The sequence below is a fragment of the Astatotilapia calliptera genome, chromosome 15 (genome assembly GCF_900246225.1).
Source record: "Astatotilapia calliptera chromosome 15, fAstCal1.2, whole genome shotgun sequence".
In the NCBI taxonomy this organism is placed as follows: Eukaryota; Metazoa; Chordata; class Actinopteri; order Cichliformes; family Cichlidae; genus Astatotilapia; species Astatotilapia calliptera.
The window spans coordinates 495,390-512,599 of NC_039316.1; the positions used below are offsets into that span (position 1 = coordinate 495,390).

Here is a 17,210-nt window from a genome sequence, read left to right on the forward strand (position 1 = left end):
GTCTTGGTTGGATGTTTTGGGAGGGTTTGCATCATAGGTTGCGCTCTATTAACAATTCAAATGCATCTACCGCAGCACGAATGCCACCAAAATGTAAAAGGCACATAAACCCGGTGACACCCTTTCTAGCTTTTCATTCTGCTGTGGTTTCACTGCTTGCAAAATCCACACAAAAGCAGAGTAAGCAATGAAAGCCTTTTTTTTTTTATCAGCACAGCTGGTGCCCAAATATCCCGTGAAATAGTATTTAATATTCTCTCCCCCTCTTTCACTGAGGAGATGCTGCCTCATTTCCTTTGTGCTCTTGTATTACAGAAAGTCAGACCTGCCTGCGCCTACCTGCTGCTTGTCATATGCTACTCTGATGTAAGCTCTTTTAAAGGTCCTATTAGCGTACTGTTATGATAATGTGCACTGTCGAGCTTTATGCTGATTCTAATAGCTATGCTTGTTTGCCTCTAACATAAAGCAGGGAGTTAAATATTGCCCTGTGTATCGTGATATAGCTGCGGGACCTTTTTCAGGCAACATTTCTTTATATTTGGACGTGCTAGCCAAGTGCTATCAACTACATTCACATTTGGAAAAACTGCTAATTGCTAAATAGCTCATTCTCAAGCAAGTTCTTGAGTGAACAAGTGTCCTTGTTCCTAAGTAGTTTTAAGGACATTTAGGTGCTCATCTAAGGTAGTGATCATGTTAATGTAGCTAAACGCCATCCTTGAGCTCCCCACCGGTGTGTTTAGTTCTGATGAGCGGGCGTGGATACCTGTGGTGCGCACATGCTGGTAGGATGGGAGGAAGCCCGAAGCCACACATTCAAAATACAGAACTTGCGAGTTGCCAAGTGGCATCGCAGCAGAGATGGTAAGCTGTCTGAAAGCTGCTGCCAGCTAGCCCTCACCACGAGCCGCGTGTTAGTGTTACATGTCAGTTAGAAATCGTCCTTCTGTTTTTTAACATTTAGAAGCAGACGAGCAACACGTACAGCCTGAAAGCAGTACTGAAGCTGCAGCTGAATAGTACGGGGCCCTGCATTGATTAAATGATCAAGAGATGCTATTTAAACATGTTTTTTTTCTTTGAATAATGATTATGTTAAATATGGTGCAAGTTGTGCATGTGTCATTTGTAGTTTTTCTATTTTAAATTCCTGATTTGAAAATCACACAAACTTCCTTCCTGATGATTATCAGACGAACGGGTGTGTGGCTGCGCTCACACTGTCCTCCCACTTCAATCTCTCATGTGCTATATGTGCTATATCACTCATATTTACTATGATACATAATCTAGTAAATAGGAAAGAAGTGCAGGCAGCTGTGGAGACATTTCACACCCAGAATTATCAGAATAATTTTCTATTATCTTTCTAATTATCTCATTGTATTTTATGCCATAGACTCCTCAACAATGCTATTTATTGACGGCCACGATATCCTTAATCTATCTCTACGGTTAAACACATGTTTTAAACACACATCTGCGTGTACCTGAGTTCATTTATAACTTTGGTGGAACTGTATCTGCCTACAAAAGCATGACACAAACTGCAGATGTGACTGTGCTATGAAGTACAAATCTGTAACATATTTGCTGTAAATGATCCCATTAAAGCAAAAATAAATAAATTTTAAAAAATAGCCGTTTTTAGCAGGAGTCCCAGTGTGATCAAAGCTGCAAATGTTTAATAAGCAGCTGTCGTATGTGATTCCAGCTGATGTTTAAATAATTGTTTGCTTTTATTTTTAATAATGTTACTCAGGCTGAGCAGAAGGAAAGCATTTCTGTGAGCACTCTCAGCTCACTTGGCCTCTTATTTTTCTCTAGACCACAAACATCCAGGACACAATGGAAGATGGTCTGGGTGGACTACTTTTTGGCGCGTCATCAGACAGTTTTGTAGTCCGTTATTCGGTGGATGATATAGGCTTATGGGATCCATGTGATGTCAGCAAATTTTGCACCACCTCCAGTGTTTTTTGTGTCTTATATCTGCACATTTATCACTTTTCATAGTGTTACATCACATGCAAGGGTTCAGAATAGGGCTAGCAATGTCAATTGCCCCAAATGCATGATGTGAAACAACACACCACAAAGCATAAAATGCTCCGAATAGCATTCCAGGTGCCTTGGGAGCATTTGGTGCCTTAGTCATATGCTGTTTCGTCATTTGGTAAGCTGGTAACAGTATTTTAGTACCAGCATGGTGCTTTGCTTAAATTTATCATACCTAACATACGTCTCAATTCCAAAATAGTTGAGATGCTGTGAAAAATGGGAATAAAAATGGAAAGCAATAAATATTGTAAATCTGTATTTTATTCAGAATAGAGCATAGAAAACATGTTTAAACTTCATTTAATGGACCGTTGTGTGAAAAACATTACTAACACCACAGTGTAGCATCCCCCTTATTTAACAGTCCGCAAACGGGATTTGGTGAATTTCTGGGAGAGGAATATTGTCCCATTCTTATCGCTGTTCTAAGCTGCTCTACAGTCCAGGGTCGTCTTTGTTGCATATTTTGTTTCATGATGATCCAAATGCTTTGAATTGGTGAATGTGCTGCACTGCAGGCAGGTCAGTTCAGCACCTGGACTTTTCTACTACAAAGCCAAGGCCTTCCATGAAAAAAGACATCATCTGAATGGGAACAGATGTTCCTGTAACACCTGTATATAACTGTCAGCATTACTGGTGCCTTTTGCAAGCTGCCAGTTCCATAGGCACTGAATGTGCTGTCCACTCTTTCCAAAAAAGAACTTAAAATGTGGGTTTATCTGCCCACAGAGCAGTTTTCCACTTCTCTTTGGTCCATATTAAATTAGATTTGGTCCAGAGAAGCCGTGTGTTTTTCCCACAGAGATTTCTCCATATTCTCAGACTCTGAATGATGTTTTATAGATTAAAGTTTTTATAATTTAAAATTGAGGAATGTTACTCTGAAGTTGTTCAACAATTTCCAGGTGGAGTTAATTGCAGATTGGTGAACTTCCCATTTTTACTTCTTAAAAACTCTATAATATAAACTTTTTTTTTTTTAATTTCATAACATTTCTTTTCTCCCTATGATATTTAGCTTCCATCTTCTTGTGCGTATCCATTGCAGGGTCATGGGCGGGGCTACAGGCTATCCCAACTACCTGAGAGGGAGGGTACACCCTGCACAGGTCACCAGGCCATTGCAGGACTAACACATAGAGACAGACCACCGTTCATATTCACGCTCTTGGATTCACCAATTAACCTAACCCCAGTAACTGCATGTCTTTGAAGCCATAGTACCTGGAGAACATGCAAATTTCCCACAGAAAAGCCAGATGGTGGATTTGAACCCAGGACCTTCTTGCTGTGAGGAAACTGTGCTAACGATCGTGCTGTGCAAATATTTTTATGACTGATTGTGTTTCAGAAATGATAACAAACCTTCAAATAAATGTGTCACAATAAACTGCTGTAAGCAGGAATAAGAAGCTCGACAGAGGCGACAGCACTATTCATAAATCTTAACTGAACACTGCATTGCAGTCACACAGAATTAAGCTTAATGCATGCTTGACTTGGACTGTCTGTCACGTATGGCTACAGAAGTTTTGAGTACATCTTTTAATTCCCTTTTTCACAGAGAAGAAGGGATTATTTCTTGGACATAACTCTGGTGGTTGATTAGTATTATATCCAGTGGGAAGGAGTAGTTCGGCTGTATGACAGGGAATGTCACCGTTCACTACTTCAGCCTTTCAGTGTGGCTAACCTTGAGCTGAAATACGGGCAGAGCACAATAACTGCCGGGGAGGTGCTAAGACATTTGTTAAAGTGTGACAATGAGCGAGGAGTTAATGCGAGCTGAAGAAAAGTGAGTGATTCATTCGCTGGCTGACTACTGTGACTGTCATTAGTGAAGGGAATGGAGCGTCGAAGCAGACTGAAAAGACTCATGAAATATTTTTCCTTTCAGAAGGTGGCTACGTTTCTGCTGCAGTGCCTCTATAAGCATATAACCAGAACTGATGGATAAAGGAACACTGGTCAGTTTCTGCCTCACTGAGCCCCAGAAAACTTTCCACAATGGCAGATAAATATCAAAAAGAGCTTTTTGTGACGTAATAAGACTTCTAAACTAAAAAAAGAAAAAAAATCATCATATAATGCTTCACAGCAAATGCAAATGGACAAATGCATCTGATCTAAAATGTGAGCTGCTCATGTACCTTCTACTTTAGTGCTAAAAGATGCTGAAAGGTTAGCCTCGCGCTGGCGGCTACAAACCACATGGGTGATGACTGTGGCACGCATCACATTTCTAAATATGAATCCTCATGCTAAGCTGACGAATAACAAGTTAACATGAGACAATGGTAGAAATAAAATTAAAAAAGCATCAGACCTGCTACTCATACTTTTCACTGTCAGAAACCACAGCCTGGTTTTCTTACTGAAATCACAGCGTAACATTCAAAGCTGGGAAGACGATCACATCCCTTTCTAAACTCACGTGTGCTGGTCTTTAAATAATGTCAAAAAAATCAGAAAAATTATCTGAAACATCCAAACTGAACAGTCTAGTAGTGCAGGCGCATGTATAGAGTAGAATAGAATAGAATAAACCTTTATTATCCCACAGATGAGAAATTTTGGTGCTACACAGCTCTTATAGCAAGGGGAATATAAAATATAAGAGGGAGACACAAAGTGGTCCTATAAGCAACTTATTGAGCCCTTATACTTTATACACCCTGTTGTCTTAACAACAGGGTGTATAAAGGTTGGTTTTATCATTATGAAACATGATATATATGCTAAGCAAGAATAATTCATAATTTCCTAATATTGTTCTGTTTATATCTTTAAATCTTGAGAACATGGAAACAGCTTAGCTACCCTTCCACCGCCTGCCTCATATACTAAACATCAACAATGACAAAGTGACATTATTATAGTCTCACATACAGATATTCGAGGGTTCAGGAGCCAAAAAGAAAACTATATTTATGGCTTTTCTATATATAAAAATGGTGTTTTAACTTCCAGTTCAGGTCATGCAGTAACATTTTACCTGATCATAAATTCACATGAAACAACAGTTCTGTCTCAGTCGAGTGAAGCTTTAAACTCGTCCTTACATTTGTCACCGTGTAGAAGTTTGGAGATCAACCTTTAAAACTGCTGCAACTTACTACAAAAAACCAAAAAGGAGCCATATTAATGAGGCTGTTGTTAGATAGTGCAAATAATTTTCCAAACAAAATCAAAGTCGCTCCTACAAAAATGTACCGTTTCCCTTTTCTGATTTTCAAACCAGAGGAGCACAGATGATTGCAGCGTGGGGGTATTTAAAGTGTCACTGTGCAAAAAGCTAGAAAACAGAAGGGGGTTAAAAGGAGATCCATTTGTGTTGCGGAGGTTAAATTATGGAATAATTCAGATATCAGTTTTAAAAAGTTTCCAAATGTATTTCTGAGGCTTACAGGTGCCGTTTCATTTACTTCCATTTTTAGATGGTAGGGGAGCTTTAATAGAGACTTTGGGCCTGACATGTGTAAGTGTGAGCCTGGCCACTCACTCCTTGGTACACGGACTGTGGAGTTTATGCGATTAGTGAATAAAAGAAGTCTAAGTAATCTAAAAGTTAGAGTCTGAATGTGCTGTTAACGCCAGAGTTTGGAGAGTCCCAGCAGTGAGCCAGACTCTGCATGTGGATTTAAGCCATTTCTGCCACGTAACCATGTGTCAGACAGCGTATTTTTATTTCAGCTGTCTTGGTTGAATCATCACCTCTCAAGATCTCCCTTGTCTGTTCCCGTGTTTTGCAGAGCCGTTAACGGTACTCCTACAACCTCAATGAAAGGTATGCGCGAGGCCGTATAAAGCTATAACTATCTGGAAGCAATGGGCCAGCGAGAGGGATGATTCATCTCGACAGCAGAGCTCATATCACTCCGGGTGTAAAAGGGACATCGCTGAGAGAGAGCATGCCATAATATGGATGCCATCATGAAAAGCTGAGACAATGCACTCCTTAGCGAGGAGCACACATACCGTGCAGCGCACAGGATTGTCCTGCACACACACATCATTTCCACAGAGTTTGCTCGGAACACCTGAATAAACTTTGCTCAGGGTTTAGGAATAATAGCTCGGCGCAGTCCTAATATCTGCGATTATACTGGAACTGATTTCATAAATATGCTCTTATCCAGTCCGGGAAGTCAAATCAGTGAGTCCTTATTTAAAGCGCGAACAGCTTCTCTCAAAGCCAGAAAAGGTGAACACATCCACAAACGCAGGTTGTTATTTGGCTGCTGTTTTTTTAACACCTTATTTGGTGCAGCTGAATCAAATCCGGGACTGTTTACCCTCTCGGTGTTGGCTCCCGGCAGGAGTGGAGCACGAGCCAATCAAATCAGATCAGCATGAAACAACAGCTCCCCAGCCAGCCCGACACAGGTGATTTCATGCCACTTCCAACTGAATCCTGGAGAGGACAATTTAAGGTGAGGATCCAGTCAAAAAAAAAAAATTTTAAGTGCTCTCTCTGTAGAAAATCCAAAGCCTCGATCTCTCTCAAGTTTTAAAGACAAAGTAAAAAAAATGAAAATAACTTTTAAACTGTACCTACTTATTTAATAAGTAGTGCTGTGCAGCAATGCAAATTTTGCTATAAACACAGATCCCGTCTTTAAAGAGCTTACACAGCTTATGTAGGGAGATGAGGGTCACGAGATGAATCATCATTAATTTGGAAATTCTGGACACATTTAGTTTATTTAACATTAGTTAAACACACCTTGGTTAATTTTGAAACTGGGTTTTTTGGAGCCCTGGAATGTAAATGTGTCTAACGCAGCTTCTGTTGTTCAAATGTGCTATAAGCTTTAAAGAAAATAAACATGACAGTCAACACAAAAAGGTTCGACATGTTCCATGCTGCATGTTTATGTTGTCATTTTTCATTTCCAACAGTAAGAATAATTTAGCACAGTTCACTGTGCTGTTTACTGAACTTAAAGGACAGAAACAAAGTATCCTATTCTGCTAGTATCAGCGTAGGTATCAGTGCTATCGATATTTGGACTGATCCCCCCACCTCTGTTAATTAGTGCTTTATTGGAGCAGGTATAATACAAAAATCCTTAGTGTGGTAGCAGATTCTTGGATCTGCAGTGAAACAATATGTAACAACTTCTAACAGCAGTGACCTTTTCCATAATTTTCCACAATGTTTTATCTGATTTCCAGCAGCCGACCTGAGTAATCGTGTGACAGATTACAAATGGCCTGTTTAAGTGCTATTGTCCGCTGTTAATGGGAAACAAGACTGAACAAATGAAAAACAGCGAGACAATTTATGATTTGCTCTATTTCAAGCAAACTAGGTGGGAAGAGGTAAAGCTGTGAATCCCGCGAGAGGGCAAAAGCAATATCCACAGAAAAGGAGGAGGATGTTAAAAGAACCTTAGCGTGAGAGGATCGAGGGACTTTCTAGATATGAGGTACCGTAGTCTAGTTTGGCTCAGAACTAATAAAACTGTTTTTAAATGAAGCTGATTTCCGACCTCAAGCAAACATTTTTGTGAAGTCACAAAATGAGGCAGACAGGGATTTTTTATGGGGTGACTTTAGCTTTTAGATCTCATGACATCATAGCTGTGAGAGTTAGTGGCTGCTGGCCCCCTGAGCAAATCCTTCCTGTTGAAGTGATTTCTTTTTTCAGCTACCCAGGGAGGGAATTCGTGACTAAACAGGATGAGTGATTATTCGATGTGCAGATATTCAGGTTCCTGCTCGTGATTTGTATAAATTGGCACCCAGAGCCAAATAATTCACCACCGATTCAATTGCACAGCTGCCTCAGAGAGTTGGATGAATGTCTACTGACATCTACTGGTTGAAAATGTAATTTCATGAGTGGGACCAATCACAAGCAGAGATGATGCAGTCAGAGTTCTATCAGCTGTTAAACGTATTCAAAGTGCCATCAGTGTAAAGTGCTGTGCAGAAGCCGCCAGTCATGTCTTTATATTTTTCTTGCAAAGACACAGACGTTTGGGTTAAAGTGCTCGTGGTAAATAGTTCTTGAGGCTTCCTGAAGGTCTTTCAAAGTTTTTCTTTGGATATCGGCTGTTTTTTAACACATTTCAGGCCACTCCTGGTACGCGATCACTTTCAGAGGAATGTCTTTTTGTTTGTAAGCCACTGCCACTGACCTGTGAATCATTCAAGAATAAAAAGGCGCCTAACTCAAGGAATGAACCAGCATTGTTTCTACACATGAAAGATAACTTAGTGAAGAATTTTAAATTGTCGCTATGTTACTGTAACAAAAACATGTCATTTGTTTTCATTTTTTCCAAAGTCATTGAAAAATGCCAAAGATAAAACTGTTTGACAGACATAAGATAGTATTTTTCCCACAGTCAAAGAGCTATTAACTGAAAACTTGAAACATCTCTGCATGGTGTGGAGGGCAGGTGGGGGACAAAAGCAGAAGTGTCAGGCCTAAAGAAAACTATCTACAGCAGACTTTATCCGTCTACTGTTCACTGAAGCCTTATGGGCTCAGTGGAAAGGTGGCTGTCAAGAGGCCATTGTTAACTGGGGTGAGTGTATGTCAAGATACACAAAAACTAGACTGAAAATGAGTGACAATGCAGTGATGAATCCAAATTTGACATTTTTGGTTCAAATTGTCATCAGTATGTCCAGAGGAGGTCAGCCGAGAGGTACAACACTGAGTGCCTACAGCCATCTGTAAACCACGGTATAGGCTCTGTCATGGTTTGAGACTGCGGTCAGCCAGTAGTGTTGGGAATGTTGTCAAATTTGATGGACGTATGATCCCAGAAAGGTACAGTCAGATTTTGATCCTGCAGCACCATCAGGAGAGCATCTGATTGCAGATGGCTTCATTTTGTATCATGACAATGATCTCAAACACACTGTCAATGCAGTAAAATCATACCAGGATAGAAAATCCACACAATGGAAAACTATCAGTCATGGATCGGCCCCCTCAGAACTCAGATCTTATCATTACTGAGGCAGCGTGGATCCTCGACAGAAAACAAAACAAAGGGCAGCCAGCACCCAAAGAAGATCTTTGAATGTCCTTCAAGAAGCCTGGAGAACTAGTCCTGAAGACTACCTAAATACATTACACGAAAGCTTGACTAAGAGAGTTCAGGCTGAAGAATAAAGGTGGTCTTACCAACTATTTGACTTTCAAGCTTTTTAGAATTGTACAAACCAATTTCAATAAATCACTGTAGCTGGTTCTTATGTTCCCAGCAAAACGTTGGTTTTAAATACAGTTGGTCTGGGACTTTTGCACAGCAGGGTAATAATATAGATAATTTATAATAATAGGCCATAATAATGTACTTATACATGAAATAAGGTTCAAAATGAAATGTTACAGCCACTTTAACAGATTCTTTGCCTCTTGGAATATTCCAGCAGGCTGTTCAATAATTCATTCATGGTTAAACCGCGGGTTAACATTAGTTTAAAGCTTTTTTAATGTTCTTTTTCTCTTAACTATAGCTGAGATTTAGTCCTATATTATGGACATGTTCTCTTCTTCCACTGTCTGTGATTACATGAACTAATTCTTTTGATTCCAGGATTGGAAAAAAGAACACTATCGCGTCAAGGCTTTAAATGTGAGTTCAAAGGGGACCAATTATGCTTTTCGTTTGTCTCTTTTATGTCATAAACAGTGTAAGAGGTCAGTGTATGCCTGTGAGCCTAAAACCCAGCGTGATCTAAATTCTCAGACTGTTTCTTCTACTCTTGGCTCGATAATGTCAGTGGGAGTGAATATCCTTAATATGGCCATCTTGGGCACGTGTCTCTGCCTGTGAGCACAGATGTCCCACCAGCGTGGCTGATAAACACTGTGTTTGTGAGGACAGACAGTCAGCAAAAATTTAAATAGGAGATCAAATGTATGTATTTATGTATAACTGTAAATAATGCAAACCTACTATAGTACAGTGCAAAGGTGATATTAACACATACCGTACAATATTTGTCTGAAATAAAAATTTTAAAAAGCCTTCCTGTTTGACATGTCCCCTAGATATTTAGGTTGATCCACGGATATCCCAGTTTAATGGCAGGTCTTTTCTGGTTTCCGTGACACTGAGCACAAAACCAGGACCCTGAAACTTCATCACAGTCGCCTTTATTTGAATCCTGTGATTTCTCTGCTGCTGCTGCTGCAGCGGGGAAAGCCTTGTTAAAATAACATGTAGTTGTAATGTATATTTTTTATAATGTTACACCGAAACTATAAATGAAATCTAACAATAAACATTCAATATAAATAAAATAAATCACAACAAATACATAACAAGTCTGACAATAATTTACAGAAAGATTTCAGAATATTTACATATCTGTTTGTCAAACAGTAAAGACGCCTTTTATTTTCTTTTTATGTATTTTTTTATATTTTATTTTGATATTTGTCGTGAAAAGCGCCGTGACCGTTACGCGCACGAGGCGCGTGACGGCACTTCCGGGCCGGGCCGTACGGAGGCGCGACGTTGCTGTGGGCGGAGCATCCCGAGATACAAAGAAGACGCAACAATGGCCGATATATCCCTCTATCTCACCAACGTTAATGTGTCGATAGGACGGAACATGGACGTGCGGCCGGTCGGTAGTCTCGCCTCCATAATTACCGCCGTTAGCGAGGTGATAGCAGCCTTGCTAACGATGAAAGTGTAGCTTGTTGTCACTTGTCAGCTGTGTCATGGTTGTTCTCCTTGGTGAAGATGTTACTATTAGATATTTGTCGTTTTTGTTTGTTTGTGATGTGTGTTTGTTCACAAAGGCACCTTCCAGCTCCTGGTTTCTCTTATTTCACTGACCTGCTGTTTAGTCTGAATATCTCTGCTTCCTTGCTATGTCTCCCCAGAATCACAGTCCAAACCCTCCCAACGACTTTGAGAGTGTGGAGCTGGAGGAGCTGGATAAAGGAGTGCAGCAGAAGGAGAAGGCACCCCGGCGGATCATCCATTTTTCCAGCGGTGAGACGATGGAGGAGTACAGCACAGACGAGGAGGAGGATGGAGAGGAGAAGGAGCAGGAGAGGAAGGACCTGCTGTCCTCCCCGGTCGATGCGGTGAGGGTGAGGACCAGTGAGCGGACAGTAGATTAGATAACAGAAACTGTGTCGTCTCTTTTTGTTCTTAAGTAACTGTTACATTTGATTCGTGCTGCAGTCAAAGATGACCTGGGGGCCTTACTTCTGGTTCCATATGTGGAGAGCGGCTACGTCCACCATCTCAGGTTTGTGTAGCAACATTTATTTTACATATGCTTTATTAAACTCTTTAGGACACTTCTGACTTTGGAACTGCATATGTCATCTTAGTTTTACTATGCATCGCATCACTTAGGCTCTTATTTTAGGAAATGTTGCAGAGGTTTAATAGAAACTGAAAAAGCGGTAATATTGCTGATAATATTTACCTCTTATTTCTCACAGAAAAAAAAAAAAAAGCAGTGATTTGCATATATCTTTTAATTTTAGGAGATTATTGGTTTTGCACAGGTTCAGATCACCTCCAGGATGCGGTTACTTAACTTGCTTATTCATAAATGTGAAATTTTAGTCCTAATAGTCAATTATGGATGTTCTGCCACAATTGAAAGTTTTCCTGAAGAAGAAGTCTTGATAAAAAATAAAACATAGAGTCTTACACAATTTACTGCAGCGTCCTCGGTTATTTTATATTTGGATGTTATCATTTTCACCCAGTAGCGGGTCGTTACAGATGTGTTTCAGCTCCACAGTGTTACAGAACAAGCAACAAGCCATCAGTTTCTAAACCAAGATTGTGTAAATTGATTTAAAACTGCTTTAAACTGGCTGCCCATCCGTTTTATTTAGCAGTCTTCCTCCACATCAAGTATTCCAGGCGGGACACCGAGGCCTTCCTAACCTGGCTGAGAGCTTAATCTCTACAACATGCACTGGCTCCGCCTCAGTTTCTGCACACATGATGCCACTCGCTTATTCCAGATGACGCTGTGGCTAGCATCTGACTGTTAGTGGATATTGGGGAACCTTCTGTTATATTACCCATCACGTCATTTGTCAGTCGCCTGTATCTTTTGCTCCAGTTTGGGTTTTTTTCTTTCGCTACAGAATGAGATTGTCAAGCAGGCCAGCACTGTCGCTACACCTGCCATAAATGTTGCCATACGATGGAGTCAGTCTGCTATCACTCTGTGATTTATGGTGTCAAGTTGGCAGTGAAATGTTTATCATAATACAGCAGTTACCTCGCCTTGTCATCAAAAGCAACACCTTCAAACTGCGGCCAATCATTTAATCGCCACAAGTTGCAGTCGGCTGCAGAGTGTCAGAAAATGAACAGACAGCGAGAGACAGAGCTCTGAATCAGCAGGTAGCTTTGTGGTGTTTCAGGGGCTCGGCTAACATTATGTCAGCATGGTGGTGTTCTTCGTAGTATTGACATTTATTTAATAAGATATCTGTATTTGGTGCTCCTCTATCAATACTATACGCGTGCAAAATATCGCAGCACTACGCAGTGATAAATTAAAGAAGCTTGCTTTGCGTTCTGCTGTAGGAGAAACCAGATTCACGACTGAAGAGCGAACACAGACGAGCTCCTGTCACAACCTTGTCCAGTGATATAGGAGGGGCGGGTCTAACACAGTCCAGCTTTATCACAACGGACAGGTACGGCGTCAGCATCACCATCAACCTGCCAATCCTCTTTTTCATCCCTCCACCCCCTGCTTGTGAGGTTCTTGAACTCTTTCACTTGAGGCGGCTGTCGTCGGGCAGTTTGACAGGACCGTGACCTCTGACTCGGAGGTGCTAATTCTCATCTTAGCCAATTTGCACTCAGCTGCAAACTGTGCGACGTGCCAGCTCGAGGTCACCGCTTGATGAAGCTGACAGCCAGCTGTGAATGGCCGACCAAAGCTGGCTAACACTTAAAACCTGACTCACTGCTGCGTGACTTGATCAGCTTGTATTTTATAACCACGTATTCCTTTTGTTTCCACAGCTTGCGACTACCTCGGGGAGAGGATGGCCTCCCTGTTTGGGATAACATCAGCCAAATATCAGTACGCCATTGATGAGTACTACAGGATAAAGAAAGAGGTAGGAAGCTGTCTAATTCAGAGACGATGTTCATGATTATTCTGTGTCATTTAAAAACATGTTTGTGTCATTTGGTCAGAGGGAGGAAGAGAAAGAGGAAAACCGTCTGTCAGAAGAAGCTGAGAGATCCTTCGAACAGCTACGATCCCGGGAAGAGGTGGACGAGCCGATCACTGACCGCGTGGAGGAGGAGGCGGCGACCGCTCGCCCTGATGTCACCTATCAGGTGGAGAATGAAAATCAGGCAGCTCCGAGCACCATCCGGGTCCCTGCCATCGTGACAGCAACCTAACCATCCCTGGAAGAAGGAGAATCTCCTCCCGGTGTCTGTTTTTTAAAGCAGGAACACTGTCTTGGTTTGTGTACAGCACAGCTTTAGATGGGCGGCACTGCTGCTTTGTGGTTGAATGGCGGTGGCAGCAGAGCTGCGACAGTGCAGGAATTAACTCCTGGATAACATGTAGCGTATTTTGATCTTTGAATAAATTCAAATTAACAAGAGGTGTATTGTTAAAAAGAGAGAGAGAAATATAGCTTGGGGAAATGTCATGTGCCAACTGCTAACACAGTTTTCTTTCCATCGTTTGCCCTTTTAGAGCAGGTTTCCTCTTTGATAAGTTCATCCAGTGTGCAGTGAAGCGTCGCTCCCTTGTGCCTCCACCGGTACTGTGCCTAAATCACCGATACAGCCAAGTCAGCGCCACGTGTTGTCATTGCAGACATAAAACAGCCTTGAATTTAGTGAGCGCACTCTACACTGGATAACGTGTTACACGTAGGTTTTGTAGTTTTTGTCGTTCTTGGAGCACCAGACTGCACCAACCAGCTGGCCTTCCTAACACTCCTCACACGCTGATTGGTTCTGTTTTTGTGTTGATGTGTATTAAGCCTGCGTTACGTTTAATGTCTGTGGAAGCACTGAGCAGATTTAGTCCTGGTTACCAGAACAACTACGGATCACAGGACTGACATCTAATTTAAAAAACCAGTGGAAACAGGTTCAGCTGATCTGTGTGGCTCTTCTGCCTCATCCACTGTAAATGTGAACACAGATGTGGCGCGTAAGCCTTTGGTAATGGCAGGGAGCATTGTGACACTAAGTCTGCAAAATGACTTATTTCTAACTGTTTTTATTACCATTTTTATATTTATGTATTTATTTTACTGAACTGACTGAGCACTTAATTTTTGGATTTTTCTATTGTTTTTCATGATAAACTGTTAATAAATTTATTGTCTGACTTTTAGACTCGTCTGTGTGGGAGTTTTTTTAATTTCAGGACGGCAAACATAAACAAGATTAATAGAGGCAGCTTTCATTTTAAAAGTCGATGTTGGCAGTGCTGCTGATTCGTGCCCTTTAAAGGCTCAGAGCGCGGCCACAGTGCGAGCGACATGAGCGATTGGCTTTGTCAGTCCTGACGAACAGCCCGTGTCATTGTGTATGCAGACCGCTCTGAGGTCACAGACCCTGTCCGCTCGCAGCACAATGTGCCCATTTTCAGGCCAGAGGAGGTTTCTGTGGTCATGAACGGCCTCCTCTGCAGTCATTCTGATGACATAAACAACAGTAACGCACGCTTAGCTCAGCTCAGAGGTGGGAGAATATTCAAAACTGGTAGGGTTTTGAATAAGAGGGTGGCACGAATATCCGTCTGATAATATTTCAAACCAATTCAATACCAAACCACAGCTTTAGCACATTACAGTCATTTAAGACGAGCGCCATGAGTTTCAGTAGGGCAGCAGGTGTGAAAAGGACACTGAGAAAAAATGAATATTTTTTAGATTTACAGAAAAAATTCTCCAATATTCTCTGAAGTTCTTATGGAAGAAACCCTGAATAACTTTAAGCTTATGAAGTCAAATAATTAATAGGAAGAAAAACCGTTTGTTTAAGTGAAGACAAAAAGTCTCCCTGTTATTGCTGCAAGCAATCATGAAATGAAAAATGAAAAACTGGGGAAGTTATCAGGTCGATTCCTGCTCTATGCTCAAAAAGGATGAAATTCTCCTTCCAGCTGTTTCCTGTAGGGGTCGCCACTACGTGCCTCTACCTAGTGCCACAGCAAACCTCTGCATGTCCTCTGCTCTGCATCCATGAATCACCTTTGTGGTTTTCCTGTTTTCCTCCTGACTGGCAGCTCCATCTTCAGTATCCTTCCTTCAGCATGTGCACTCTCCCTCCTCTGCACATTTTAACATCCACGTTGTCTCCAAACCACTCCACAGTGAGCTTTCCCTTCGGATGCACTCATTTTCTTTCTTTCAAAGTCTTTTACACCTCCTGCGTGACCTCCTGTCTTTTGGTTAGTGCCGTCGTTTCCAAACCACAAATCACAGCAGCTCTCACACTGTCTTGTAAAACTTCTCTTTCACTCTTGCTGCTATTCATCTGCCACAAATCAGCCCCGACATTCATTTTCAATTACCAGAAATTAATGTTACCAAAAAAGTAACAACATTAAATCGATGTAACACTTCCTATTTAAAATAAATACACCAGTTCCTTTCTTAGCCAAACTCATCCCTGTGTACACAAGAAGCTAATGGGCTAACAGCTTAGCTTAGCAAAAAGGAGCTAACCTTGTTTCACACAAAGCTCCTTGCAGCCTCCTGTAAGCTGTGCTTCAGTTTTTATGCAGATTAAAAGTATTGATTATCCAAAACTGTGTTATTCTGGAGGGTTTGGAGTAAGTAAGGCTAAACTGGACAGCTGCTGGTTTTAGCTCCATGTCATTTTTGACCGATATGCAAATCAGTATTTTAGCTTATACCACGATGAGGCATTCAGCTGTCTATGCACAATTCATAAGAATCTTTAATCTTCTTAGAAGTGCTGTCAGAATTTACCTTTCACATGAGGATCACGTAATGGGGGCTCAGTGCTCAAAGTCAAGGTCACGTGTGTTTTTCCAAGCAGTGAGAACTGTGAGGGATCATTAGTCAAATGAGATACGTCATCGCCATTCTTGTTTCCAAAATGCTGAATTTTCCACCTCTGCAATCAAAAAGATCTTTTTGATAAAATATTAAGTTTCATTTTGATTTTTTATGCAAATCGAGTTTCCCCTTGACAGCGCCCGAAAAGACAAGGCCAGTGTGTTAAGGTTAATTAGTCAAAGTGGTGTTGCTAATGCTGAGAACAAATTTTAGAGCTCAAGAAACACTAACGTGACAAACCGGAGATTTTGAAGTGTGAGGAAATTCCGCTTTCAGAGGAGTTTCACTTATTTTCTAAAAATAAAACAGGGCTTGAAAAAAAGTAGTATGCCAGTATTTTGGGGCTTAATGAGAACCTGAATGACTTATGGTGTATGTTAGGTGGTGAGCACAGAATTTCCCCTTCAGCATAATTGCTGCTTTCTCTGTCCCTCTGGTCATTTTGACAAGCTGGGAAATGATATATGTGGACACCTAAAACTGCAAACTAGCAAACAAGCTAGGAAAGAAAAGCCTGTTGGTGCATGAAGCTCCATTTGGTGGTGGCTTACATATCACAGCGCATCATTACAGTGGTGCCATGATGAGACGGCTCATCTCTAATTCTCAGAAAGTGAAGTGAATTCACTCCACAGCCAGAGCCACACAAGGCATCCTCACACAGCACCCACGCTGGGAGACAGTACCACCCACCGACAGGCTGTGCAGCCCCGTACACAGTCATAGCACACTGATCATTCATTATGCTCATAATTCAACAGAGACAGGGCAGATTTTTAAATTGTTGTGAGTTAGGCTGCAAGATGAATATTTTTGTTAGGAATATTGATGTTGTTGCGAGCCTGAAGGTTGATTCATATCAGCGCTTGTCCAACCTGCTGTAAACAAACCAAAAACAGCTCCTAGCTCATTTGATCTATTATTTATTTATGTGCTTCTGTATCTCCGTACGCATACATTTCAAATCTCAGTTCAGCCTGGGGACCTTTTTATTTTAGCTGTAAAAGGCTGATGGGGCACTGTGGGCACGGTGGGATGGTTGTGTGGACATCCGATAACTTGAGAAAGAGGTCAGGTTTTCAAACATAGTCGTATCTAGTCCTCGGAA

General features: G+C 41.2%; 1 protein-coding gene across 5 annotated transcripts; it reads left to right on the forward strand.

Moving 5' to 3' along the window:
- The first annotated feature begins 6,404 nt into the window (after window positions 1-6,404).
- LOC113006844 (protein FAM177A1-like) lies at window positions 6,405-14,406 on the forward strand. 5 transcript variants are annotated; one of them, XM_026143048.1, is made up of 5 exons: window positions 6,405-6,500; window positions 10,931-11,143; window positions 11,238-11,304; window positions 13,062-13,159; window positions 13,239-14,406. In XM_026143048.1, exons 1-5 carry the CDS (start codon window positions 6,420-6,422, stop codon window positions 13,449-13,451), a joined length of 672 nt encoding a protein of 223 aa, XP_025998833.1. In that variant the 5' UTR covers window positions 6,405-6,419; the 3' UTR covers window positions 13,452-14,406. The 5 variants fall into 5 exon arrangements, with proteins under 5 accessions (XP_025998833.1, XP_025998830.1, XP_025998829.1 ...); XM_026143045.1 differs by lacking the exon at window positions 6,405-6,500 and adding an exon at window positions 10,502-10,707 and having other exon boundaries at window positions 10,931-11,137; XM_026143044.1 differs by lacking the exon at window positions 6,405-6,500 and adding an exon at window positions 10,503-10,707.
- The last annotated feature ends 2,804 nt before the right edge of the window (window positions 14,407-17,210 follow it).

Coding starts and splice junctions, on each gene's coding strand:
- LOC113006844 (XM_026143044.1), top strand. CDS start 10,600: ATGGCCGATATATCCCTCTATCTCACCAACGTTAATGTGTCGATAGGA. Junction 11,144..11,237: donor CCCCGGTCGATGCGGTGAGG/GTGAGGACCAGT, acceptor TTCGTGCTGCAG/TCAAAGATGACCTGGGGGCC. Junction 13,160..13,238: donor ACTACAGGATAAAGAAAGAG/GTAGGAAGCTGT, acceptor TCATTTGGTCAG/AGGGAGGAAGAGAAAGAGGA.